The 24,000-nt window shown below is 46.4% G+C and overlaps 1 protein-coding gene and 19 non-coding genes across 20 annotated transcripts in view; all 20 read right to left on the reverse strand.

The window, feature by feature from the left end:
- Positions 1–50, reverse strand: part of LOC147183287 (5S ribosomal RNA) — a 119-nt gene extending 69 nt beyond the window's left edge. Inside the window, exon 1 of the ribosomal RNA XR_015093722.1 lies at positions 1–50. This exon is cut by the window's left edge and continues 69 nt beyond it. This is a non-coding gene — a ribosomal RNA (5S ribosomal RNA).
- Positions 51–246: 196 nt separating this feature from the next.
- On the reverse strand, positions 247–365 carry LOC147183288 (5S ribosomal RNA). Its single transcript, XR_015092101.1, has one exon. It is a non-coding gene; the product is annotated as a 5S ribosomal RNA (ribosomal RNA).
- A 196-nt stretch (positions 366–561) lies between these two features.
- On the reverse strand, positions 562–680 carry LOC147183289 (5S ribosomal RNA). The gene has a single exon (XR_015091684.1). It is a non-coding gene; the product is annotated as a 5S ribosomal RNA (ribosomal RNA).
- A 199-nt stretch (positions 681–879) lies between these two features.
- Positions 880–998, reverse strand: LOC147183290 (5S ribosomal RNA). The gene has a single exon (XR_015091427.1). It is a non-coding gene; the product is annotated as a 5S ribosomal RNA (ribosomal RNA).
- A 194-nt stretch (positions 999–1,192) lies between these two features.
- LOC147183291 (5S ribosomal RNA) lies at positions 1,193–1,311 on the reverse strand. The gene has a single exon (XR_015093318.1). It is a non-coding gene; the product is annotated as a 5S ribosomal RNA (ribosomal RNA).
- Positions 1,312–1,483: 172 nt separating this feature from the next.
- LOC147183292 (5S ribosomal RNA) lies at positions 1,484–1,602 on the reverse strand. Its single transcript, XR_015091597.1, has one exon. It is a non-coding gene; the product is annotated as a 5S ribosomal RNA (ribosomal RNA).
- A 195-nt stretch (positions 1,603–1,797) lies between these two features.
- On the reverse strand, positions 1,798–1,916 carry LOC147183293 (5S ribosomal RNA). Its single transcript, XR_015093723.1, has one exon. It is a non-coding gene; the product is annotated as a 5S ribosomal RNA (ribosomal RNA).
- A 196-nt stretch (positions 1,917–2,112) lies between these two features.
- Positions 2,113–2,231, reverse strand: LOC147183294 (5S ribosomal RNA). The gene has a single exon (XR_015091842.1). It is a non-coding gene; the product is annotated as a 5S ribosomal RNA (ribosomal RNA).
- A 200-nt stretch (positions 2,232–2,431) lies between these two features.
- On the reverse strand, positions 2,432–2,550 carry LOC147183295 (5S ribosomal RNA). The gene has a single exon (XR_015091428.1). It is a non-coding gene; the product is annotated as a 5S ribosomal RNA (ribosomal RNA).
- Positions 2,551–2,744: 194 nt separating this feature from the next.
- On the reverse strand, positions 2,745–2,863 carry LOC147183296 (5S ribosomal RNA). The gene has a single exon (XR_015093724.1). It is a non-coding gene; the product is annotated as a 5S ribosomal RNA (ribosomal RNA).
- Positions 2,864–3,578: 715 nt separating this feature from the next.
- Positions 3,579–7,346, reverse strand: LOC147183297 (uncharacterized). Its single transcript, XM_086082677.1, has 3 exons — positions 5,522–7,346; positions 3,961–4,025; positions 3,579–3,698 (listed from the first exon to the last, which is right to left on the reverse strand). The coding sequence occupies exons 1-3, from the start codon at positions 7,344–7,346 to the stop codon at positions 3,579–3,581; spliced, it is 2,010 nt and encodes a 669-aa protein (XP_085938803.1).
- On the reverse strand, positions 4,867–4,985 carry LOC147183298 (5S ribosomal RNA). Its single transcript, XR_015093725.1, has one exon. It is a non-coding gene; the product is annotated as a 5S ribosomal RNA (ribosomal RNA).
- Positions 7,347–11,234: 3,888 nt separating the features above from the next.
- On the reverse strand, positions 11,235–11,353 carry LOC147183299 (5S ribosomal RNA). The gene has a single exon (XR_015091751.1). It is a non-coding gene; the product is annotated as a 5S ribosomal RNA (ribosomal RNA).
- Positions 11,354–11,550: 197 nt separating this feature from the next.
- LOC147183300 (5S ribosomal RNA) lies at positions 11,551–11,669 on the reverse strand. Its single transcript, XR_015093726.1, has one exon. It is a non-coding gene; the product is annotated as a 5S ribosomal RNA (ribosomal RNA).
- Positions 11,670–11,864: 195 nt separating this feature from the next.
- Positions 11,865–11,983, reverse strand: LOC147183301 (5S ribosomal RNA). The gene has a single exon (XR_015091628.1). It is a non-coding gene; the product is annotated as a 5S ribosomal RNA (ribosomal RNA).
- A 197-nt stretch (positions 11,984–12,180) lies between these two features.
- On the reverse strand, positions 12,181–12,299 carry LOC147183302 (5S ribosomal RNA). The gene has a single exon (XR_015091753.1). It is a non-coding gene; the product is annotated as a 5S ribosomal RNA (ribosomal RNA).
- A 6,260-nt stretch (positions 12,300–18,559) lies between these two features.
- Positions 18,560–18,678, reverse strand: LOC147183303 (5S ribosomal RNA). Its single transcript, XR_015091994.1, has one exon. It is a non-coding gene; the product is annotated as a 5S ribosomal RNA (ribosomal RNA).
- A 196-nt stretch (positions 18,679–18,874) lies between these two features.
- Positions 18,875–18,993, reverse strand: LOC147183304 (5S ribosomal RNA). The gene has a single exon (XR_015093727.1). It is a non-coding gene; the product is annotated as a 5S ribosomal RNA (ribosomal RNA).
- Positions 18,994–19,191: 198 nt separating this feature from the next.
- LOC147183305 (5S ribosomal RNA) lies at positions 19,192–19,310 on the reverse strand. The gene has a single exon (XR_015093728.1). It is a non-coding gene; the product is annotated as a 5S ribosomal RNA (ribosomal RNA).
- Positions 19,311–19,506: 196 nt separating this feature from the next.
- On the reverse strand, positions 19,507–19,625 carry LOC147183306 (5S ribosomal RNA). The gene has a single exon (XR_015093730.1). It is a non-coding gene; the product is annotated as a 5S ribosomal RNA (ribosomal RNA).
- Between the last annotated feature and the right edge of the window lie 4,375 nt (positions 19,626–24,000).

Genomic DNA, 24,000 nt, shown 5'->3' on the forward strand with positions numbered 1-24,000 from the left:
TTCCGAGATCGGACGAGATCGGGCGTTCTCAGGGTAGTATGGCCGTAAGCCGAGAAAAAGCCCACAGTTGACTCTTTTAAAGATTACACTCGTCCCAGATTGGGGTGGAAAAAGCATTTTGACAGCATTTTCAGCTCTCATCCTGTCAGTTTAGCGTGTGGCTGTCTGCTAGCAAGTAGCTAGCAAACTGGAATTATTTTGTGAAAGTTTACTTTTGCGACGGAGGTGCAAAAAAAAAAAAAAAAAAGCTTACAGCACCTGGTATTCCCAGGCGGTCTCCCATCCAAGTACTAACCAGGCCCGACCCTGCTTAGCTTCCGAGATCGGACGAGATCCGGCGTTCTCAGGGTAGTATGGCCGTAAGCCGAGAAAAAGCCCACAGTTGACTCTTTTAAAGATTACACTCGTCCCAACTTGGGGTGGAAAAAGCATTTTGACAGAATTTTCAGCTCTCATCCTGTCAGTTTAGCGTGTGGCTGTCTGCTAGCAAGTAGCTAGCAAACTGGAATTCTTTTGTGAAAGTTTACTTTTGCGACGGAGGTGCAAAAAAAAAAAAAAAAAAGCTTACAGCACCTGGTATTCCCAGGCGGTCTCCCATCCAAGTACTAACCAGGCCCGACCCTGCTTAGCTTCCGAGATCGGACGAGATCAGGCGTTCTCAGGGTAGTATGGCCGTAAGCCGAGAAAAAGTCCACAGTTGACTCTTTTAAAGATTACACTCGTCCGAACTTGGGGTGGAAAAAGCATTTTGACAGCATTTTCAGCTCTCATCCTGTCAGTTTAGCGTGTGGCTGTCTGCTAGCAAGTAGCTAGCAAACTGGAATTATTTTGTGAAAGTTTACTTTTGCGACGGAGGTGCAAAAAAAAAAGAAAAAAAAAAGCTTACAGCACCTGGTATTCCCAGGCGGTCTCCCATCCAAGTACTAACCAGGCCCGACCCTGCTTAGCTTCCGAGATCAGACGAGATCGGGCGTTCTCAGGGTAGTATGGCCGTAAGCCGAGAAAAAGCCCACAGTTGACTCTTTTAAAGATTACACTCGTCCCAGATTGGGGTGGAAAAAGCATTTTGACAGCATTTTCAGCTCTCATCCTGTCAGTTTAGCGTGTGGCTGTCTGCTAGCAAGTAGCTAGCAAACTGGAATTATTTTGTGAAAGTTTACTTTTGCGACGGAGGTGCAAAAAAAAAAAAAAAAGCTTACAGCACCTGGTATTCCCAGGCGGTCTCCCATCCAAGTACTAACCAGGCCCGACCCTGCTTAGCTTCCAAGATCGGACGAGATCGGGCGTTCTCAGGGTAGTATGGCCGTTGACTCTTTTAAAGATTACACTCGTCCCAGATTGGGGTGGAAAAAGCATTTTGACAGCATTTTCAGCTCTCATCCTGTCAGTTTAGCGTGTGGCTGTCTGCTAGCAAGTAGCTAGCAAACTGGAATTATTTTGTGAAAGTTTACTTTTGCGACGGAGGTGCAAAAAAAAAAAAAAAAGCTTACAGCACCTGGTATTCCCAGGCGGTCTCCCATCCAAGTACTAACCAGGCCCAACCCTGCTTAGCTTCCGAGATCGGACGAGATCGAGCGTTCTCAGGGTAGTATGGCCGTAAGCCGAGAAAAAGCCCACAGTTGACTCTTTCAAAGATTACACTCGTCCCAGATTGGGGTGGAAAAAGCATTTTGACAGCATTTTCAGCTCTCATCCTGTCAGTTTAGCGTGTGGCTGTCTGCTAGCAAGTAGCTAGCAAACTGGAATTATTTTGTGAAAGTTTACTTTTGCGACGGAGGTGCAAAAAAATAAATAAATAGCTTACAGCACCTGGTATTCCCAGGCGGTCTCCCATCCAAGTACTAACCAGGCCCGACCCTGCTTAGCTTCCGAGATCGGACGAGATCGGGCGTTCTCAGGGTAGTATGGCCGTAAGCCGAGAAAAAGCCCACAGTTGACTCTTTTAAAGATTACACTCGTCCCAGATTGGGGTGGAAAAAGCATTTTGACAGCATTTTCAGCTCTCATCCTGTCAGTTTAGCGTGTGGCTGTCTGCTAGCAAGTAGCTAGCAAACTGGAATTATTTTGTGAAAGTTTACTTTTGCGACGGAGGTGCAAAAAAAAAAAAAAAAAACCTTACAGCACCTGGTATTCCCAGGCGGTCTCCCATCCAAGTACTAACCAGGCCCGACCCTGCTTAGCTTCCGAGATCGGACGAGATCGGGCGTTCTCAGGGTAGTATGGCCGTAAGCCGAGAAAAAAGCCCACAGTTGACTCTTTTAAAGATTACACTCGTCCCAACTTGGGGTGGAAAAAGCATTTTGACAGCATTTTCAGCTCTCATCCTGTCAGTTTAGCGTGTGGCTGTCTGCTAGCAAGTAGCTAGCAAACTGGAATTATTTTGTGAAAGTTTACTTTTGCGACGGAGGTGCAAAAAAAAAAGCAAAAAAAAAGCTTACAGCACCTGGTATTCCCAGGCGGTCTCCCATCCAAGTACTAACCAGGCCCGACCCTGCTTAGCTTCCGAGATCAGACGAGATCGGGCGTTCTCAGGGTAGTATGGCCGTAAGCCGAGAAAAAGCCCACAGTTGACTCTTTTAAAGATTACACTCGTCCCAGATTGGGGTGGAAAAAGCATTTTGACAGCATTTTCAGCTCTCATCCTGTCAGTTTAGCGTGTGGCTGTCTGCTAGCAAGTAGCTAGCAAACTGGAATTATTTTGTGAAAGTTTACTTTTGCGACGGAGGTGCAAAAAAAAAAAAAAAAGCTTACAGCACCTGGTATTCCCAGGCGGTCTCCCATCCAAGTACTAACCAGGCCCGACCCTGCTTAGCTTCCGAGATCGGACGAGATCGGGCGTTCTCAGGGTAGTATGGCCGTAAGCCGAGAAAAAGCCCACAGTTGACTCTTTTAAAGATTACACTCGTCCCAGATTGGGGTGGAAAAAGCATTTTGACAGCATTTTCAGCTCTCATCCTGTCAGTTTAGCGTGTGGCTGTCTGCTAGCAAGTAGCTAGCAAACTGGAATTCTTTTGTGAAAGTTTACTTTTGCGACGGAGGTGCAAAAAAAAAAAAAAAAAAGCTTACAGCACCTGGTATTCCCAGGCGGTCTCCCATCCAAGTACTAACCAGGCCCGACCCTGCTTAGCTTCCGAGATCGGACGAGATCGGGCGTTCCGATCACTACCAGGCTGGGACTCACAGTACTCGTCGACATGTTTCGACCCGCCCCTCCCGGTCAGTGATCTAGACCTGTCACTACTCTTAGGCAGTGGCTGCCTAAGCGGCGCCCGACCCCTGCTGCCCGCCCTCGAGCGCTGAGACTTAGGAGTCTGGCCTGACTTTCGTACCATCTCCCCCGCTTCAGGGGTAAGGTGTGAAACCAGATCCACACCCATCCCCCTCCCCGGTCCAGCCTCCGCCACCACGACATTAGAGGTTGGGCAGGATACTGCCCCCCCCCCCCCCCCCCTGCTCGGGGGCAGGACTGTGAGACATTTCACCAGCCCCCCCCACCACAGGCGCCAATGCCACCGGGTCAGGTATACCCGGTTCCGCATCCTGATCAAACAGGACCTCCCTCGATCCAGGGCCGTGCTCTACGTCAGCCGTAGGTGGGGGACTCCCACCCACTTCCTCTGGGTCAGAGGCGGGGTGGCCAGAGCACCCACATACAGAGGGGGACTGATGACAGTACTTACATTTAGCGGCCCTGGGCTCTGCACACTCACGCGCATAATGGCCTTGGGCCCCACACCGTCTGCAGCAAAAATCCGGGCATTCACGCAACACATGGTCAGGCTGGAGACACCCCCTGCACACCTTCACTTGCCTGTCATGAATGACCCTAAAATATTCAGGCCCCCCCGCAGTGTTAAACCTTACAGAATACGGTAGAGAACGCACCTGGTCAGTAAATCGGACCTTAACGAACCTCGTTCCGTCAGCGATGTTTGTCCCTGGCCACATTCGTCTCCTCACCTCGGACACGGCCGAAACACCCCAGTCGAGGAGCTTCTGCAGAATTTCCTCATCCTCAATATAGGCTGGCAGGCCCATGAAAGAGACAACAAGTTCGTCAACACTAATATCCCTCCCATGAACCCTAGTATCCCCGATCCTAAACCCATCGAGTAATTTTTCTTTAGCCGCCCGGGATGCCACAGTCATTTCGAATCTCTCTTTCGTAATCATCCGACAGGCCAGAATCGTACCACAGACTTCTTTAGTAGCCCTTAGTAGGGCCAGCGGAGACAGACCTACACCACCCTCGAGTTCCAAAAACACTGTCAATTCTTTATCAAAACTCACCTTTCGCTTATTTGTCACACTCATATTACCTTGATTTTTATCCACACCTACATCACCGCCAGCCTTCTTGCCAGCAAAACTTCCGTTCTCCATTCCAGACGTGCTGGGCCCAGCAAATGTCACATCCATATTCTAAGTTCAAACAAAGCAAAACCGCTCAGGGGGAAAAAAGAAACCCTCCTCCACAGCCAAGAAAGCTGGGAGGAGTAGAATCTGAAAACTAACACAAATAAACAAAACAAATTCAAAAACAGACAAAGAAAGAACACTAAACCACATAATAAGGAGCACACAGCTCCACTGACACAAAACGGAACAATCAACTCAGCTGTGACCAATCAACCACACCTGGGCGTTCTCAGGGCAGTATGGCCGTAAGCCGAGAAAAAGCCCACAGTTGACTCTTTTAAAGATTACACTCGTCCCAGATTGGGGTGGAAAAAGCATTTTGACAGCATTTTCAGCTCTCATCCTGTCAGTTTAGCGTGTGGCTGTCTGCTAGCAAGTAGCTAGCAAACTGGAATTATTTTGTGAAAGTTTACTTTTGCGACGGAGGTGCAAAAAAAAAAAAAAAAAAGCTTACAGCACCTGGTATTCCCAGGCGGTCTCCCATCCAAGTACTAACCAGGCCCGACCCTGCTTAGCTTCCGAGATCGGACGAGATCGGGCGTTCTCAGGGTAGTATGGCCGTAAGCCGAGAAAAAGCCCACAGTTGACTCTTTTAAAGATTACAGTCGTCCCAACTTGGGGTGGAAAAAGCATTTTGACAGCATTTTCAGCTCTCATCCTGTCAGTTTAGCGTGTGGCTGTCTGCTAGCAAGTAGCTAGCAAACTGGAATTATTTTGTGAAAGTTTACTTTTGCGACGGAGGTGCAAAAAAAAAAAAAAAAAGCTTACAGCACCTGGTATTCCCAGGCGGTCTCCCATCCAAGTACTAACCAGGCCCGACCCTGCTTAGCTTCCGAGATCGGACGAGATCGGGCGTTCTTTTTTTTTTTTTCTTTTTTATTATAAAAATTCAACACAGAAATAATACACTCATTTTCAATCCCACCAAAAACATTGTCAAATTAGGCACAATTTAAAACCATCAAAAGGTAACCAAAACTAAATGTTATAATAATGACAGGGGAAATTCGCCGAGGTTTGGGGGCAAACCACCAGAGGGCGGGAAGTCCTCAAATGTTCAGCTTGGGGTGTCCACATGTATCCAAAGAAAATAAATCATTACGTTGGAAAAAAGTGTTGACAAACTCGTGCTCTCTGACAGCATGGAGATGGCGGATATGGGCTGCCAAAAGTCTCGCAAAGACAGCCCAGTGGTCAGCAGTCCTGGCGTCATAGAGGTGTATGTTGCGCACCAGGTAAACAGCATGTCTCCCGAAGGACAGGCATAGATGAAGAGCCTCCCAGTTGATTCTGTCAGTCGAATCAGCTCTCCGGACATCCCGACAGATGGGCCCGAAAAACAGGAACCAGGGCTCGTCCATGTCCTCCACATCGACCGCCGGTGGTGGGAGTCTCAGTCCCAATCTCCTGACGAGGAGGTCCTGCAGCCGGGTCCAGAAGCGCCGCACCACCGGACACCGGAACATGAGGTGGAGCAAATCTTCTGGAACTCCTCCGCACACTGGACAATTCCGACTAAACCTGTCAGGTTGAATGCTGTGCAACATAAGACATGTAAAAACGAGTCGATGTCTCAATTTAAAAGCAAAATTACTAACTTGGGGTGGGGTATACCAATTATAAACATTTGCCCAAATTGATGCAGTATCTCGCTCAGGGAATGTTTGTGACCACCTATGTTCAGCAGTGGGGCGCCTAACTACCTGGGTCAACAGCAAGCGATATAAAGCACGAGTCGGTGTCTCTGCCAATCCCATCAACCTCTCCCCCTTAACCCAAACGAAAATAAGGGGCGACTCACCGCCAATCCCTCCCTCATATGCTTCCTGAACTGGCTGTGCTCTCTCATAGAGTGTGCCCCACCTTCTCAAGATACACATCTGTATATCACTCACCTTTCTCACCACTTCGGTCCTCCTAAACCTAAGACCCGCCCTACTAAAACTACCCCTGATAAAATCCACATCGACCCCACCTTCAAAATCTAACAACTGCCCAACCCGTTTTATACCTGCCCTTTCAAAAAACCCGCTGAACATGCTCTCCCTCCTCCCAGGAGGATCAGAGAGCATGTCAGGATTAAAACGTAAAGGCATTTGCCCTAGCTGCCACAAGGAGCAAGGGGCCGCCACTACAAACGGCCGAAGTCTAGCCCACGCCTCGAACACTTCCCTCTCAAAAGGCGGGACCAGATCCAGGGCAGTCCTCTGGGGAAGCATACACAAATTATAAACACCATACTCACCCAACTTTTCAACCTGCGATGCAAAAAAGTCCTTCCACGCCGCATCGAATCTGGTGTCGAGGAACTTTTTAATCAATTTGAGACGCAGAGCATGCTTCCTAACCACCAAGTCGATCAGTTTAAGCCCTCCCCGATCATACTGACCAACCAAAACATTATGTGCCACAGGTGCACTCTCTCGCCGCCAGATAAATTTACTGACAGCAACGCTAAATTTATTTGCAAACACCCCCGGCAAGTCATACACAGTAAGAGCATGAACTAGCTTAGACAAACACAGTGCATTAACAACCAACACCCTACCTTTCAAGTGAAGACCACGCGTTTTCCATAGATTCATTCGGGTACACACACTACTATACAGGCCAGCCCACAAACAATCACGACAGGTCACCTCATCCCTACCCAAGGGCACACCAAGAACCCTGTAAGAATCCCCTGCGTCCCTGACGCCCCAAACATTCGGTGGGGCCACAATGCCTCCGCAGTAGGACACAGACGTCTTATCAAAATTGATCTTTGCTCCTGAGGCAAGGCAATAGACATTTAGGATGTGGAGAGCCACATTGAGGCTCCCCACATCGCGCAAAACCAAATTGGTATCATCAGCATATTGAAAAATCTTATATTCCCTACCAGATGGACTCACGATTCCATGCACAGCCCCGTCCCTCTTGAGCATAGCGGCCAAAGGCTCGGCCACTATGCTATAGAGAAGTGCACTCAAAGGACACCCCTGCCTTACCGACCTCCGCAAAGGGAAGCTATCCGACAGGAGTCCATTACATTTTACACGGCTAACCGCACTGGAATACAAAAGCTTAATCCAGTTTACAAAACCATTTTTAAAACCAAATTTCTCCAAAACGCGGTAAAGAAAACAATGCTCGACTCTATCAAATGCTTTACTGAAATCCACTGAAACGTGAATCCCACCAGAGACATGCATCTCCTTCAACAAATACTTTAAGGAGAGTATTGTGTCAGAAATGTCCCGCCCCGGGACACAATACGCCTGTGTACCTGCAACCACTTTACCAATCACACCTTTCAACCTATGCGCCAATACTTTTGCCAATATTTTGTAATCAGTGTTAAGAAGACTTATTGGTCTGTAATTGGCCAGGCACCGCTTATCACCCTTCTTAAAAACCAAAGTCACAATGCTCAGAGAAAAGGAGTCCGAAACTCGACCCTCTCTCTCAAAATCGCTAAAGAGAGTATGGAGAATCGGGGCTAACCTGTGAGCAAAAGCACTATAAAACTCTGCACTCAAACCATCCTCTCCTGGACTTTTACAGGCATTGAGACCCCTAATTGCTGCTAAAACCTCTACCAAGGAAATAGGCAGGTCACAGCTGTCAGCGTCACTAGAGCTAAGAGACACATCAAGCGCACCTAGTGCCTGACTACAGCTTACTTCGTTGATCCTTTCACCATCAAATAAATCGGAATAAAACCTACCTACAATATCCAGAATTTCATCCAAATCACTATGAAGTTTACCTGATTCGTCCAACAGGCCATCCAAATATAGCTTGCTCTGCCTGGACTTTTCCAAGCCAAAAAAGAAAGCTGTGGAGCGCTCCCCCTCTACCGCATACTGGGCCTTGGATCTAAGTGCCGCCCCCCTAGCCCGACTAACCTGTATGTTCCTGAGCTCCTCCTGCAGTTCCAGATACTCAGGGTCTACCGGACCTATACCAGAGGTAGCGGCAAGTCCTTGGAGTTTGCTCCGGACAGTTCGCTCCCTGATGGACTCCTCCCACCTCCTCTGCTTACTATAACGGAGGCACAGCTTTTTAATTCTAAACTTTGCCTGTTCCCACCAATCAACCAAAGAATCACACATTTCCATTTCACCATCCAGACAATCAAAAAAGTGCTCCATCCTATTTACAAAGGCGGGGTCGGCAAGCAGCATATTATTAAAAACCCAGACCCCCCCATTCCTCTTACCACCCAGGAAGTCTAGGGTAACAGAAAAGAGGGAGTGATCGCTCCAGCCCACACATGCATAGGAGCTACCCCCAATATACTTCCATAAAGCACTTGAAACATAGCACAGATCTATCCGAGACTGGAGGAGGACCCCCCGCACCACCTGACGCCGGGAATAATCCCTTTTTAGGGGGTTAAGACCTCTCCAGACTTCGGACAGATCAGCAGCCACTGCAGCATCAATTAAATAGCCTCTACTGACATCATTCTTAAAGGTGTTGTTCGGACCGAGATCGATTTTTGACAGAGCGATATTAAAGTCACCGATCAAAATAGAGGAATCTGTAACATAAGGGAAAACAGAACTGAAGAAGGTTTTCCTCTCCATCTCCTCACTAGGCGCGTAGATATTTATAAGGCGGAATTTAGTGGAGCCACGCTGCAAATCAATCACGATAAAACGACCATGTGGGTCCTCATGCACTAAAGAAGACACGCCAAAAACACCCGGCTTGACTAAGACAGCCACACCACGGGAGTTTGCAGAGCCCAAAGCACAGTACAAGTCACCAATGTTCATAGCCTCTAATATGCAAAGATGCTCCGCCTCCCACCACGTCTCCTGGATGCACAGCACATCCCAGGTGGTGTTGTGAAACACACTGTGCATCTTTACCCCATTCCTCAAGCTCCGAGCATTAATGGAGACTAGGGAAAACGTCATTTTGAAAGAGAAAAAGGGAAGTTGATCCATCAACCTGACACCAGACTACCGTTTACACTTCTTATTAATTTTTGTCGGAGCAACCTCATTCCCTTGGGAAATGACACCCATGGGAACAGTTGTGGCATTTACAGTGGCAGACTCAGAACGGGCAGTGCCGCATGAAACGGGATCTTCACCTTGCAGCCCCGACCGCCGATCACTACCAGGCTGGGACTCACAGTACTCGTCGACATGTTTCGACCCGCCCCTCCCGGTCAGTGATCTAGACCTGTCACTACTCCTAGGAAGTGGCTGCCTAAGCGGCGCCCGACCCCTGCTGCCCGCCCTCGAGCGCTGAGACTTAGGAGTCTGGCCTGACTTTCGTACCATCTCCCCCGCTTCAGGGGTAAGGTGTGAAACCAGATCCACACCCATCCCCCTCCCCGGTCCAGCCTCCGCCACCACGACATTAGAGGTTGGGCAGGATACTGCCCCCCCCCCCCCCCCTGCTCGGGGGCAGGACTGTGAGACATTTCACCAGCCCCCCCCACCACAGGCGCCAATGCCACCGGGTCAGGTATACCCGGTTCCGCATCCTGATCAAACAGGACCTCCCTCGATCCAGGGCCGTGCTCTACGTCAGCCGTAGCAGGGGGACTCCCACCCACTTCCTCTGGGTCAGAGGCGGGGTGGCCAGAGCACCCACATACAGAGGGGGACTGATGACAGTACTTACATTTAGCGGCCCTGGGCTCTGCACACTCACGCGCATAATGGCCTTGGGCCCCACACCGTCTGCAGCAAAAATCCGGGCATTCACGCAACACATGGTCAGGCTGGAGACACCCCCTGCACACCTTCACTTGCCTGTCATGAATGACCCTAAAATATTCAGGCCCCCCCGCAGTGTTAAACCTTACAGAATACGGTAGAGAACGCACCTGGTCAGTAAATCGGACCTTAACGAACCTCGTTCCGTCAGCGATGTTTGTCCCTGGCCACATTCGTCTCCTCACCTCGGACACGGCCGAAACACCCCAGTCGAGGAGCTTCTGCAGAATTTCCTCATCCTCAATATAGGCTGGCAGGCCCATGAAAGAGACAACAAGTTCGTCAACACTAATATCCCTCCCATGAACCCTAGTTTCCCCGATCCTAAACCCATCGAGTAATTTTTCTTTAGCCGCCTGGGATGCCACAGTCATTTCGAATCTCTCTTTCGTAATCATCCGACAGGCCAGAATCGTACCACAGACTTCTTTAGTAGCTTTTAGTAGGGCCAACGGAGACAGACCTACACCACCCTCAAGTTCCAAAAACACTGTCAATTCTTTATCAAAACTCACCTTTCGCTTATTTGTCACACTCATATTACCTTGATTTTTATCCACACCTACATCACCGCCAGCCTTCCTGCCAGCAAAACTTCCGTTCTCCATTCCAGACGTGCTGGGCCCAGCAAATGTCACATCCATATTCTCAGTTCAAACAAAGCAAAGTCGCTCAGGGGGAAAAAAGAAACCCTCCTCCACAGCCAAGAAAGCTGGGAGGAGTAGAACCTGAAAACTAACACAAATAAACAAAACAAATTCAAAAACAGACAAAGAAAGAACACTAAACCACATAATCAGGAGCACACAGCTCCACTGACCCAAAACGGAACAATCAACTCAGCTGTGACCAATCAACCACACCTGGGCGTTCTCAGGGTAGTATGGCCGTAAGCCGAGAAAAAGCCCACAGTTGACTCTTTTAAAGATTACACTCGTCCCAACTTGGGGTGGAAAAAGCATTTTGACAGCATTTTCAGCTCTCATCCTGTCAGTTTAGCGTGTGGCTGTCTGCTAGCAAGTAGCTAGCAAACTGGAATTATTTTGTGAAAGTTTACTTTTGCGACGGAGGTGCAAAAAAAAAGAAAAAAAAAGCTTACAGCACCTGGTATTCCCAGGCGATCTCCCATCCAAGTACTAACCAGGCCCGACCCTGCTTAGCTTCCGAGATCGGACGAGATCGGGCGTTCTCAGGGTAGTATGGCCGTAAGCTGAGAAAAAGCCCACAGTTGACTCTTTTAAAGATTACACTCGTCCCAGATTGGGGGGGAAAAAGCATTTTGACAGCATTTTCAGCTCTCATCCTGTCAGTTTAGCGTGTTGCTGTCTGCTAGCAAGTAGCTAGCAAACTGGAATTATTTTGTGAAAGTTTACTTTTGCGACGGAGGTGCAAAAAAAAAAAAAAAAAAAGCTTACAGCACCTGGTATTCCCAGGCGGTCTCCCATCCAAGTACTAACCAGGCCCGACCCTGCTTAGCTTCCGAGATCGGACGAGATCGGGCGTTCTCAGGGTAGTATGGCCGTAAGCCGAGAAAAAGCCCACAGTTGACTCTTTTAAAGATTACACTCGTCCCAGATTGGGGTGGAAAAAGCATTTTGACAGCATTTTCAGCTCTCATCCTGTCAGTTTAGCGTGTGGCTGTCTGCTAGCAAGTAGCTAGCAAACTGGAATTATTTTGTGAAAGTTTACTTTTGCGACGGAGGTGCAAAAAAAAAAAAAAAATGCTTACAGCACCTGGTATTCCCAGGCGGTCTCCCATCCAAGTACTAACCAGGCCCGACCCTGCTTAGCTTCCGAGATCGGACGAGATCGGGCGTTCTCAGGGTAGTATGGCCGTAAACCGAGAAAAAGCCCACAGTTGACTCTTTTAAAGATTACACTCGTCCCAACTTGGGGTGGAAAAAGCATTTTGACAGCATTTTCAGCTCTCATCCTGTCAGTTTAGCGTGTGGCTGTCTGCTAGCAAGTAGCTAGCAAACTGAAATTATTTTGTGAAAGTTTACTTTTGCGACGGAGGTGCAAAAAAAACGAAAAAAAAAGCTTACAGCACCTGGTATTCCCAGGCGATCTCCCATCCAAGTACTAACCAGGCCCGACCCTGCTTAGCTTCCGAGATCGGACGAGATCGGGCGTTCTCAGGGTAGTATGGCCGTAAGCCGAGAAGAAGCCCACAGTTGACTCTTTTAAAGATTACACTCGTCCCAACTTGGGGTGGAAAAAGCATTTTGACAGCATTTTCAGCTCTCATCCTGTCAGTTTAGCGTGTGGCTGTCTGCTAGCAAGTAGCTAGCAAACTGGAATTATTTTGTGAAAGTTTACTTTTGCGACGGAGGTGCAAAAAAAAAAAAAAAAAGCTTACAGCACCTGGTATTCCCAGGCGGTCTCCCATCCAAGTACTAACCAGGCCCGACCCTGCTTAGCTTCCGAGATCGGACGAGATCGGGCGTTCTTTTTTTTTTTTTCTTTTTTATTATAAAAATTCAACACAGAAATAATACACTCATTTTCAATCCCACCAAAAACATTGTCAAATTAGGCACAATTTAAAACCATCAAAAGGTAACCAAAACTAAATGTTATAATAATGACAGGGGAAATTCGCCGAGGTTTGGGGGCAAACCACCAGAGGGCGGGAAGTCATCAAATGTTCAGCTTGGGGTGTCCACATGTATCCAAAGAAAATAAATCATTACGTTGGAAAAAAGTGTTGACAAACTCGTGCTCTCTGACAGCATGGAGATGGCGGATATGGGCTGCCAAAAGTCTCGCAAAGACAGCCCAGTGGTCAGCAGTCCTGGCGTCATAGAGGTGTATGTTGCGCACCAGGTAAACAGCATATCTCCCGAAGGACAGGCATAGATGAAGAGCCTCCCAGTTGATTCTGTCAGTCGAATCAGCTCTCCGGACATCCCGACAGATGGGCCCGAAAAACAGGAACCAGGGCTCGTCCATGTCCTCCACATCGACCGCCGGTGGTGGGAGTCTCAGTCCCAATCTCCTGACGAGGAGGTCCTGCAGCCGGGTCCAGAAGCGCCGCACCACCGGACACCGGAACATGAGGTGGAGCAAATCTTCTGGAACTTCTCCGCACACTGGACAATTCCGACTAAACCTGTCAGGTTGAATGCTGTGCAACATAAGACATGTAAAAACGAGTCGATGTCTCAATTTAAAAGCAAAATTACTAACTTGGGGTGGGGTATACCAATTATAAACATTTGCCCAAATTGATGCAGTATCTCGCTCAGGGAATGTTTGTGACCACCTATGTTCAGCAGTGGGGCGCCTAACTACCTGGGTCAACAGCAAGCGATATAAAGCACGAGTCGGTGTCTCTGCCAATCCCATCAACCTCTCCCCCTTAACCCAAACGAAAATAAGGGGCGACTCACCGCCAATCCCTCCCTCATATGCTTCCTGAACTGGCTGTGCTCTCTCATAGAGTGTGCCCCACCTTCTCAAGATACACATCTGTATATCACTCACCTTTCTCACCACTTCGGTCCTCCTAAACCTAAGACCCGCCCTACTAAAACTACCCCTGATAAAATCCACATCGACCCCACCTTCAAAATCTAACAACTGCCCAACCCGTTTTATACCTGCCCTTTCAAAAAACCCGCTGAACATGCTCTCCCTCCTCCCAGGAGGATCAGAGAGCATGTCAGGATTAAAACGTAAAGGCATTTGCCCTAGCTGCCACAAGGAGCAAGGGGCCGCCACTACAAACGGCCGAAGTCTAGCCCACGCCTCGAACACTTCCCTCTCAAAAGGCGGGACCAGATCCAGGGCAGTCCTCTGGGGAAGCATACACAAATTATAAACACCATACTCACCCAACTTTTCAACCTGCGATGCAAAAAAGTCCTTCCACGCCGCATCGAATCTGGTGTCGAGGAACTTTTTAATCAATTTGAGACGCAGAGCATGCTTCCTAACCACCAAGTCGATCAGTTTAAGCCCTCCCCGATCATACTGACCAACCAAAACATTATGTGCCACAGGTGCACTCTCTCGCCGACAGATAAATTTACTGACAGCAACGCTAAATTTATTTGCAAACACCCCCGGCAAGTCATACACAGTAAGAGCATGAACTAGCTTAGACAAACACAGTGCATTAACAACCAACACCCTACCTTTCAAGTGAAGACCACGCGTTTTCCATAGATTCATTCGGGTACACACACTACTATACAGGCCAGCCCACAAACAATCACGACAGGTCACCTCATCCCTACCCAAGGGCACACCAAGAACCCTGTAAGAATCCCCTGCGTCCCTGACGCCCCAAACATTCGGTGGGGCCACAATGCCTCCGCAGTAGGACACAGACGTCTTATCAAAATTGATCTTTGCTCCTGAGGCAAGGCAATAGACATTTAGGATGTGGAGAGCCACATTGAGGCTCCCCACATCGCGCAAAACCAAATTGGTATCATCCGCATATTGAAAAATCTTATATTCCCTACCAGATGGACTCACGATTCCATGCACAGCCCCGTCCCTCTTGAGCATAGCGGCCAAAGGCTCGGCCACTATGCTATAGAGAAGTGCACTCAAAGGACACCCCTGCCTTACCGACCTCCGCAAAGGGAAGCTATCCGACAGGAGTCCATTACATTTTACACGGCTAACCGCACTGGAATACAAAAGCTTAATCCAGTTTACAAAACCATTTTTAAAACCAAATTTCTCCAAAACGCGGTAAAGAAAACAATGCTCGACTCTATCAAATGCTTTACTGAAATCCACTGAAACGTGAATCCCACCAGAGACATGCATCTCCTTCAACAAATACTTTAAGGAGAGTATTGTGTCAGAAATGTCCCGCCCCGGGACACAATACGCCTGTGTACCTGCAACCACTTTACCAATCACACCTTTCAACCTATGCGCCAATACTTTTGCCAATATTTTGTAATCAGTGTTAAGAAGACTTATTGGTCTGTAATTGGCCAGGCACCGCTTATCACCCTTCTTAAAAACCAAAGTCACAATGCTCAGAGAAAAGGAGTCCGAAACTCGACCCTCTCTCTCAAAATCGCTAAAGAGAGTATGGAGAATCGGGGCTAACCTGTGAGCAAAAGCACTATAAAACTCTGCACTCAAACCATCCTCTCCTGGACTTTTACAGGCATTGAGACCCCTAATTGCTGCTAAAACCTCTACTAAGGAAATAGGCAGGTCACAGCTGTCAGCGTCACTAGAGCTAAGAGACACATCAAGCGCACCTAGTGCCTTACTACAGCTTACTTCGTTGATCCTTTCACCATCAAATAAATCGGAATAAAACCTACCTACAATATCCAGAATTTCATCCAAATCACTATGAAGTTTACCTGATTCGTCCAACAGGCCGTCCAAATATAGCTTGCTCTGCCTGGACTTTTCCAAGCCAAAAAAGAAAGCTGTGGAGCGCTCCCCCTCTACCGCATACTGGGCCTTGGATCTAAGTGCCGCCCCCCTAGCCCGACTAACCTGTATGTTCCTGAGCTCCTCCTGCAGTTCCAGATACTCAGGGTCTACCGGACCTATACCAGAGGTAGCGGCAAGTCCTTGGAGTTTGCTCCGGACAGTTCGCTCCCTGATGGACTCCTCCCACCTCCTCTGCTTACTATAACGGAGGCACAGCTTTTTAATTCTAAACTTTGCCTGTTCCCACCAATCAACCAAAGAATCACACATTTCCATTTCACCATCCAGACAATCAAAAAAGTGCTCCATCCTATTTACAAAGGCGGGGTCGGCAAGCAGCATATTATTAAAAACCCAGACCCCCCCATTCCTCTTACCACCCAGGAAGTCTAGGGTAACAGAAAAGAGGGAGTGATCGCTCCAGCCCACACATGCATAGGAGCTACCCCCAATATACTTCCATAAAGCACTTGAAACATAGCACAGATCTATCCGAGACTGGAGGAGGACCCCCCGCACCACCTGACGCCGGGAATAATCCCTTTTTAGGGGGTTAAGACCTCTCCAGACTTCGGACAGATCAGCAGCCACTGCAGCATCAATTAAATAGCCTCTACTGACATCATTCTTAAAGGTGTTGTTCGGACCGAGATCGATTTTTGACAGAGCGATATTAAAGTCACCGATCAAAATAGAGGAATCTGTAACATAAGGGAAAACAGAACTGAAGAAGGTTTTCCTCTCCATCTCCTCACTAGGCGCGTAGATATTTATAAGGCGGAATTTAGTGGAGCCACGCTGCAAATCAATCACGATAAAACGACCATGAGGGTCCTCATGCACTAAAGAAGACACGCCAAAAACACCCGGCTTGACTAAGACAGCCACACCACGGGAGTTTGCAGAGCCCAAAGCACAGTACAAGTCACCAATGTTCATAGCCTCTACTATGCGAAGATGCTCCGCCTCCCACCACGTCTCCTGGATGCACAGCACGTCCCAGGTGGTGTTGTGAAACACACTGTGCATCTTTACCCCATTCCTCAAGCTCCGAGCATTAATGGAGACTAGGGAAAACGTCATTTGGAAGGAGAAAAAAGGGAAGTTGATCCATCAACCTGACACCAGACTACCGTTTACACTTCTTATTAATTTTTGTCGGAGCAACCTCATTCCCTTGGGAAATGACACCCATGGGAACAGTTGTGGCATTTACAGTGGCAGACTCAGAACGGGCAGTGCCGCATGAAACGGGATCTTCACCTTGCAGCCCCGACCGCCGATCACTACCAGGCTGGGACTCACAGTACTCGTCGACATGTTTCGACCCGCCCCTCCCGGTCAGTGATCTAGACCTGTCACTACTCCTAGGAAGTGGCTGCCTAAGCGGCGCCCGACCCCTGCTGCCCGCCCTCGAGCGCTGAGACTTAGGAGTCTGGCCTGACTTTCGTACCATCTCCCCCGCTTCAGGGGTAAAGTGTGAAACCAGATCCACACCCATCCCCCTCCCCGGTCCAGCCTCCGCCACCACGACATTAGAGGTTGGTTAGGATACTGCCCCCCCCCCCCCCCCCCCCGCTCGGGGGCAGGACTGTGAGACATTTCACCAGCCCCCCCCACCACAGGCGCCAATGCCACCGGGTCAGGTATACCCGGTTCCGCATCCTGATCAAACAGGACCTCCCTCGATCCAGGGCCGTGCTCTACGTCAGCCGTAGGTGGGGGACTCCCACCCACTTCCTCTGGGTCAGAGGCGGGGTGGCCAGAGCACCCACATACAGAGGGGGACTGATGACAGTACTTACATTTAGCGGCCCTGGGCTCTGCACACTCACGCGCATAATGGCCTTGGGCCCCACACCGTCTGCAGCAAAAATCCGGGCATTCACGCAACACATGGTCAGGCTGGAGACACCCCCTGCACACCTTCACTTGCCTGTCATGAATGACCCTAAAATATTCAGGCCCCCCCGCAGTGTTAAACCTTACAGAATACGGTAGAGAACGCACCTGGTCAGTAAATCGGACCTTAACGAACCTCGTTCCGTCAGCGATGTTTGTCCCTGGCCACATTCGTCTCCTCACCTCGGACACGGCCAAAACACCCCAGTCGAGGAGCTTCTGCAGAATTTCCTCATCCTCAATATAGGCTGGCAGGCCCATGAAAGAGACAACAAGTTCGTCAACACTAATATCCCTCCCATGAACCCTAGTATCCCCGATCCTAAACCCATCGAGTAATTTTTCTTTAGCCGCCTGGGATGCCACAGTCATTTCGAATCTCTCTTTCGTAATCATCCGACAGGCCAGAATCGTACCACAGACTTCTTTAGCAGCCCTTAGTAGGGCCAGCGGAGACAGACCTACACCACCCTCGAGTTCCAAAAACACTGTCAATTCTTTATCAAAACTCACCTTTCGCTTATTTGTCACACTCATATTACCTTGATTTTTATCCACACCTACATCACCGCCAGCCTTCCTGCCAGCAAAACTTCCGTTCTCCATTCCAGACGTGCTGGGCCCAGCAAATGTCACATCCATATTCTAAGTTCAAACAAAGCAAAACCGCTCAGGGGGAAAAAAGAAACCCTCCTCCACAGCCAAGAAAGCTGGGAGGAGTAGAATCTGAAAACTAACACAAATAAACAAAACAAATTCAAAAACAGACAAAGAAAGAACACTAAACCACATAATAAGGAGCACACAGCTCCACTGACACAAAACGGAACAATCAACTCAGCTGTGACCAATCAACCACACCTGGGCGTTCTCAGGGTAGTATGGCCGTAAGCCGAGAAAAAGCCCACAGTTGACTCTTTTAAAGATTACACTCGTCCCAGATTGGGGTGGAAAAAGCATTTTGACAGCATTTTCAGCTCTCATCCTGTCAGTTTAGCGTGTGGCTGTCTGCTAGCAAGTAGCTAGGAAACTGGAATTATTTTGTGAAAGTTTACTTTTGCGACGGAGGTGCAAAAAAAAAAAAAAAAAAAAAAAAAAGGTTACAGCACCTGGTATTCCCAGGCGGTCTCCCATCCAAGTACTAACCAGGCCCGACCCTGCTTAGCTTCCGAGATCGGACGAGATCGGGCGTTCTCAGGGTAGTATGGCCGTAAGCCGAGAAAAAGCCCACAGTTGACTCTTTTAAAGATTACACTCGTCCCAACTTTGGGTGGAAAAAGCATTTTGACAACATTTTCAGCTCTCATCCTGTCAGTTTAGCGTGTGGCTGTCTGCTAGCAAGTAGCTAGCAAACTGGAATTATTTTGTGAAAGTTTACTTTTGCGACGGAGGTGCAAAAAAAAAAAAAAAAAAGCTTACAGCACCTGGTATTCCCAGGCGGTCTCCCATCCAAGTACTAACCAGGCCCGACCCTGCTTAGCTTCCGAGATCGGACGAGATCGGGCGTTCTCAGGGTAGTATGGCCGTAAGCCGAGAAAAAGCCCACAGTTGACTCTTTTAAAGATTACACTCGTCCCAGATTGGGGTGGAGAAAGCATTTTGACAGCATTTTCAGCTCTCATCCTGTCAGTTTAGCGTGTGGCTGTCTGCTAGCAAGTAGCTAGCAAACTGGAATTATTTTGTGAAAGTTTACTTTTGCGACGGAGGTGCAAAAAGAAAAAGAAAAAAAAGCTTACAGCACCTGGTATTCCCAGGCGGTCTCCCATCCAAGTACTAACCAGGCCCGACCCTGCTTAGCTTCCGAGATCGGACGAGATCGGGCGTTCTCAGGGTAGTATGGCCGTAAGCCGAGAAAAAGCCCACAGTTGACTCTTTTAAAGATTACACTCGTCCCAGATTGGGGTGGAAAAAGCATTTTGACAGCATTTTCAGCTCTCATCCTGTCAGTTTAGCGTGTGGCTGTCTGCTAGCAAGTAGCTAGCAAACTGGAATTATTTTGTGAAAGTTTACTTTTGCGACGGAGGTGCAAAAAAAAAAAAAAAAAAGCTTACAGCACCTGGTATTCCCAGGCGGTCTCCCATCCAAGTACTAACCAGGCCCGACCCTGCTTAGCTTCCGAGATCGGACGAGATCGGGCGTTCTCAGGGTAGTATGGCCGTAAGCCGAGAAAAAGCCCACAGTTGACTCTTTTAAAGATTACACTCGTCCCAGATTGGGGTGGAAAAAGCATTTTGACAGCATTTTCAGCTCTCATCCTGTCAGTTTAGCGTGTGGCTGTCTGCTAGCAAGTAGCTAGTGATGAGTTATTAACATTGTTTTTTAGTTTTAAATTATATTTTAGCCGTTTATAATTATGTTAATTTAGTATGGCTGTATGAATAGACCTATATTCTTATCTGTGTTACTTTCATGAGAAAGAGCAACGGGTCTGTCTATTCATTCGTAATCTAAAGGGAGGTTCCGGGGATTTTGCTGTGTCGGAAGGGAGTCAGGCTTATTATTATTGTATTTTTTCTAATCTGATTTATACCCATGGGAACGGATTCTCTTGTATTCAGTTGTAACCAGGTGTGTTGTGGGCTGACCTTTTTCTGAACCCTTTTTGTGAATAAATAACGATGTGAGCTGGAGAGAGGCGATCACATTTGAACAGAGACATCGCTTGGATGGTTTGTCTATGTGGACCAGAAGCTTCTGGTAATTAAAACCTTTGCAAAGGAACTTCTTCAACAGAATCTCACCATTCAGTTAATTGAACACGCAAAGAGTACAATACTTAATATTGTCGACTCTAACAAATGGTGACCGCCGACGCTGAATTATAACGAATGGTCTCCTCCGTTGAACCAAACGGATGGTGTTGTTGACGTTGAGCAGGCTGCGGCGTTCCCTGACGGGCGGAATTTCTGGCGCCATATTAATTCCGGTAAGTGGAGATCTTTATCCACGTAGAAGAAATTTTGTCTGTCTGGTCCGCTGCAGCTGGTTTTTTCGTCTTCCAAAATTGTCTAAATTTTAAAAGAGATCTGTGTGAACGAGTGTAGTTTGATGTCGTTCTATTGTGAGTTGTGATAATTTCGACGATATTGAACTAAACACGTCGTGGAGTGGTGCATTTGAAGGTGACGTGATGCAGACTCGAAGTGATGAAGCTTTTTTTGTACAGGAAGAAATAGCGGTTAATTTTTTGATTTGTTTTGTTTTTCGTCAACGCTATGAAGAATCCTTAGACCATAATATATATTGAATAAAAGGGTTTGCCGGATGACGTAACAAGTCCTTCTTGTTTACTAAGGATCGCGAAGATTATGGTACGCGCTTCTGTTTTTTAAGCAGTTTTGGCCGGATTTGAGGACAAGTAACATAATTGTTCATGGCTCTTGGTGTGAAAGTTCTCTACACGTAATATGTCTTTTATTTGAAAAAGCGCCTGTTTGAAATTGAACAGAAAGGGGTCCAGGTTGATTACAGCGATGATTGGATTTTTGTATCACTGTATTTGCAATCGAGAGATTACGTGAAAGATTTTATTTCAGTTTTGGCGTTCCTATTTTTGTAGTTTTGGGGTCAGGATTACCGTATGAATTCCTTTTGTTCTACGGTTAAATTCGATGGTACGTGACATTTTATTTTGAAAATGAGCGCCTTGCAGAAATTTTGCAATGTATGGAGAACAGTTTAGCTCAGCGGGATTGGGTAACCGCTGTGTATAAACGAGAGGTCACGTAATTCTTATGTCTGTCTGTGTGTGGCCATATGTGTTAACATATTGAACTATTAATATTAAAAGTGAGACGTCACTGTATTAAAACTGAATGTATACATCAAAAACTATAAACAAAATGGAGGCGATTTCGACCCGGATACAGAATGGTTTGTCCTGAATGCGCTTCCGGTTCAGCGAAAAATAAAAGCGTCGATGAACAATGAAAAAACGAACTATGGATCGATTGTATACAAAGCTTTCGCTGGACAAAATGGTATGTCAGACTTTTGTATTTTCTTTGTTGGTAATGAAAAAAGGCTGAATTTGATGCTAAAATGACTCCAGTATTTTTGGAGCTGTTTACGGGTGCTTTGTTTAAAGTTAACCCGTTTATTGAAATTACCGTACGAAGCTGCGGTTTAAATGCTATAAGATTTGTAGACAACGAATTGAAGGAATAACACCGTTTATTTATTTTTTTATAATGACTGAAGAGTGTGTGCGTATGCATTTGAGTGTGTGACCTAGCTTTTAAAAAAAGGTGGGGGTTTGTATGTGAGAAATGTGCATATGGGGATTTTGTTTGTTTTTCTTTAATATTTTAACTAAGTTTGGTGTTGTTTTGTGTGAGATGATACTGTTGTGATAGTGGCATTTGTTTTATTAATGGGAATATGATAAAATAGGTTTTGCGATTTATAATGTTAAGATTCCTCCCCCCCCCCCCCCGTTTCTAGGTTAGAATAAAAAAAGGTGGGGGCTGAGCTGTGCGCTGTGAGCATAATGTGTCCTCGTAATGGGACTCTTTTTTTGTCAAAATGGTAAGAGAGGAATGATAAACAATATAAAATAAGTAATAGTATTTGAAAGATATTGTTGAGTTTTTGAAAAAATAATATTAAATTAGTGTTTTATTTTTATTTTTTATTTTTTATTTTTTATTTTTTTTTAGTGACTGAGCTAATAAATCTTTACACTTTAATGATTGATGACGATGGTTAATTTGTTAACTTTCCCTTTTCGGGATAAATGAATAAAGAGTAATGATAAAATAATGGCATTTTGTTTGAGAGTTGATATAATTATGCCTACATCTTTATAGCTGTGGCTGGAAGTAAGATAGTTGAATAAGGAGTTATGAATGTTTTTGGAATTGACATGTTGATAATGATTTTTAATATTTGTTTTTTTTTCTGAGTGTGTCATTTCAGAAACTGATGTTTGAGTTCCAAGGCGATGAGGGTTTGATGGCCTTCACTGATGCGCCCCAGCTGCTGATACGTTGTATGGCTAGTAGCTATTTGAAGGGGTATTGAGAAAAAAAAGAAAAAAAAGAAAAAGAAATGAATAAAGAGGCTGTGTTTTTTACGAAACATTTTTGAGAAAGCAGGGAGTGAACTGTCTTGCTATGATCCCATATCCTCAGTCTGGCATTTTTAAAGCATTGTATCAACGAATGTGCATTTTTTGATCAGGTGAGCTCTCAGAAAGACTGTGTGTCATCGGATCCACATTGCAGACAGCGTCTGAATGGATGTGGCAGAGATCAAAGGTCAAAAGCCGCAGAGCAACAGTCTTCTCGTCCTGTGCCTAAGAAAAACATGATGTTCAAATTCCTCAATGCCCAGTGACTGTGTATACGCCTCATTCTAGTGACTTCTCCCCTATGGCTGTTTTGCATCCAGAGGAAATCTAAATGCCTGCTCTGAACATTGCTGCCACAGCAGCCGCCATGCTGGCCAGGACTGAACATTGACAACAGCTGCCGTCCTGCCTTTTGCTGGGGTCTGGACTGAGAAAGTTGGTGGTCGGAATGAGATGTGATCCATTCAGTAAAATGCTACATAGTGATATGCAAGGCATTTTTAATGTGTTGAGTGGGGAACTGTGATCTATGGCAAGATATTTCAGAAAATTGAAAACGACATATGTAAATTTGAAATGAGGGATTGAGAAAATTTATTTCAATCTATAGCCTACTAAATTTTTGCCTATATTTTTGGGAGAATCAGTTTCTGAATTGGTACAATGGGAATTTTATTAATATGTTATGATATGATATATTTTTATTTTTCCCGTGAGGAACTTTTTTGGACTTCGTCCAGCTGCAGCTATAGTATAAAATAAATAACAGAATAGAATGAGTAGTAACGAGTAAAAGACTAACTGAGAGTTTGATGGCTAAATTAGATTTTTTATTTTTTTTTATAGCACTGTGATTTATAAAGCCCAGAAATATTTTGTGTGAATTAGAGTAATATGGTTACCTCTATTTTTATGGCCCCAAAGTCATCATATATTAGTGTCTTAAGTTGTATCTGCTTATGCTCAGTTTTATAGTGTTTTGTAGCTCTTTTGTTTATCTCATAGCCTGATTTAGAGGGTTGAGTTATTTATGACGTCTTTTGAGTCATGAGGTCTCTATTTTGTCCTCCCTTTATCTTGACATGTTTGAAAAAATCAGTGGATCTTTGTCAAATGAGGGAGTTTATGTTTAAGAATTTAACCAATGTAGACGAGTTAGAAAATTAAAATCAAACTTAAAAACGAAATTAAAAAGGTTGTGGGGTATCGGCCTACACTCCAATTGACAGGATGAGTTTGAAAATGATAATCCACAGTTTGAATATGAAGAAATCTATCAGAGGAAATCGATCGCAAAGTAAGTCTGAAGCAAGCAAGGACAATAATGCATATTCGCCGAATGAAGGTAATTATATTATATTATATCTTTTATCTCAGAATCATATTTGAAAAATGTAATGTTTGGAGCCCAGTGTTTGCAAAAGAGTATAGATAATATGAATATATGTGAGTTTTTCCCAGCATGCC

This window comes from Leptonotus elevatus, chromosome 1 (assembly GCF_054856555.1).
Source record: "Leptonotus elevatus isolate MCC_2025b chromosome 1, RoL_Lele_1.0, whole genome shotgun sequence".
In the NCBI taxonomy this organism is placed as follows: Eukaryota; Metazoa; Chordata; class Actinopteri; order Syngnathiformes; family Syngnathidae; genus Leptonotus; species Leptonotus elevatus.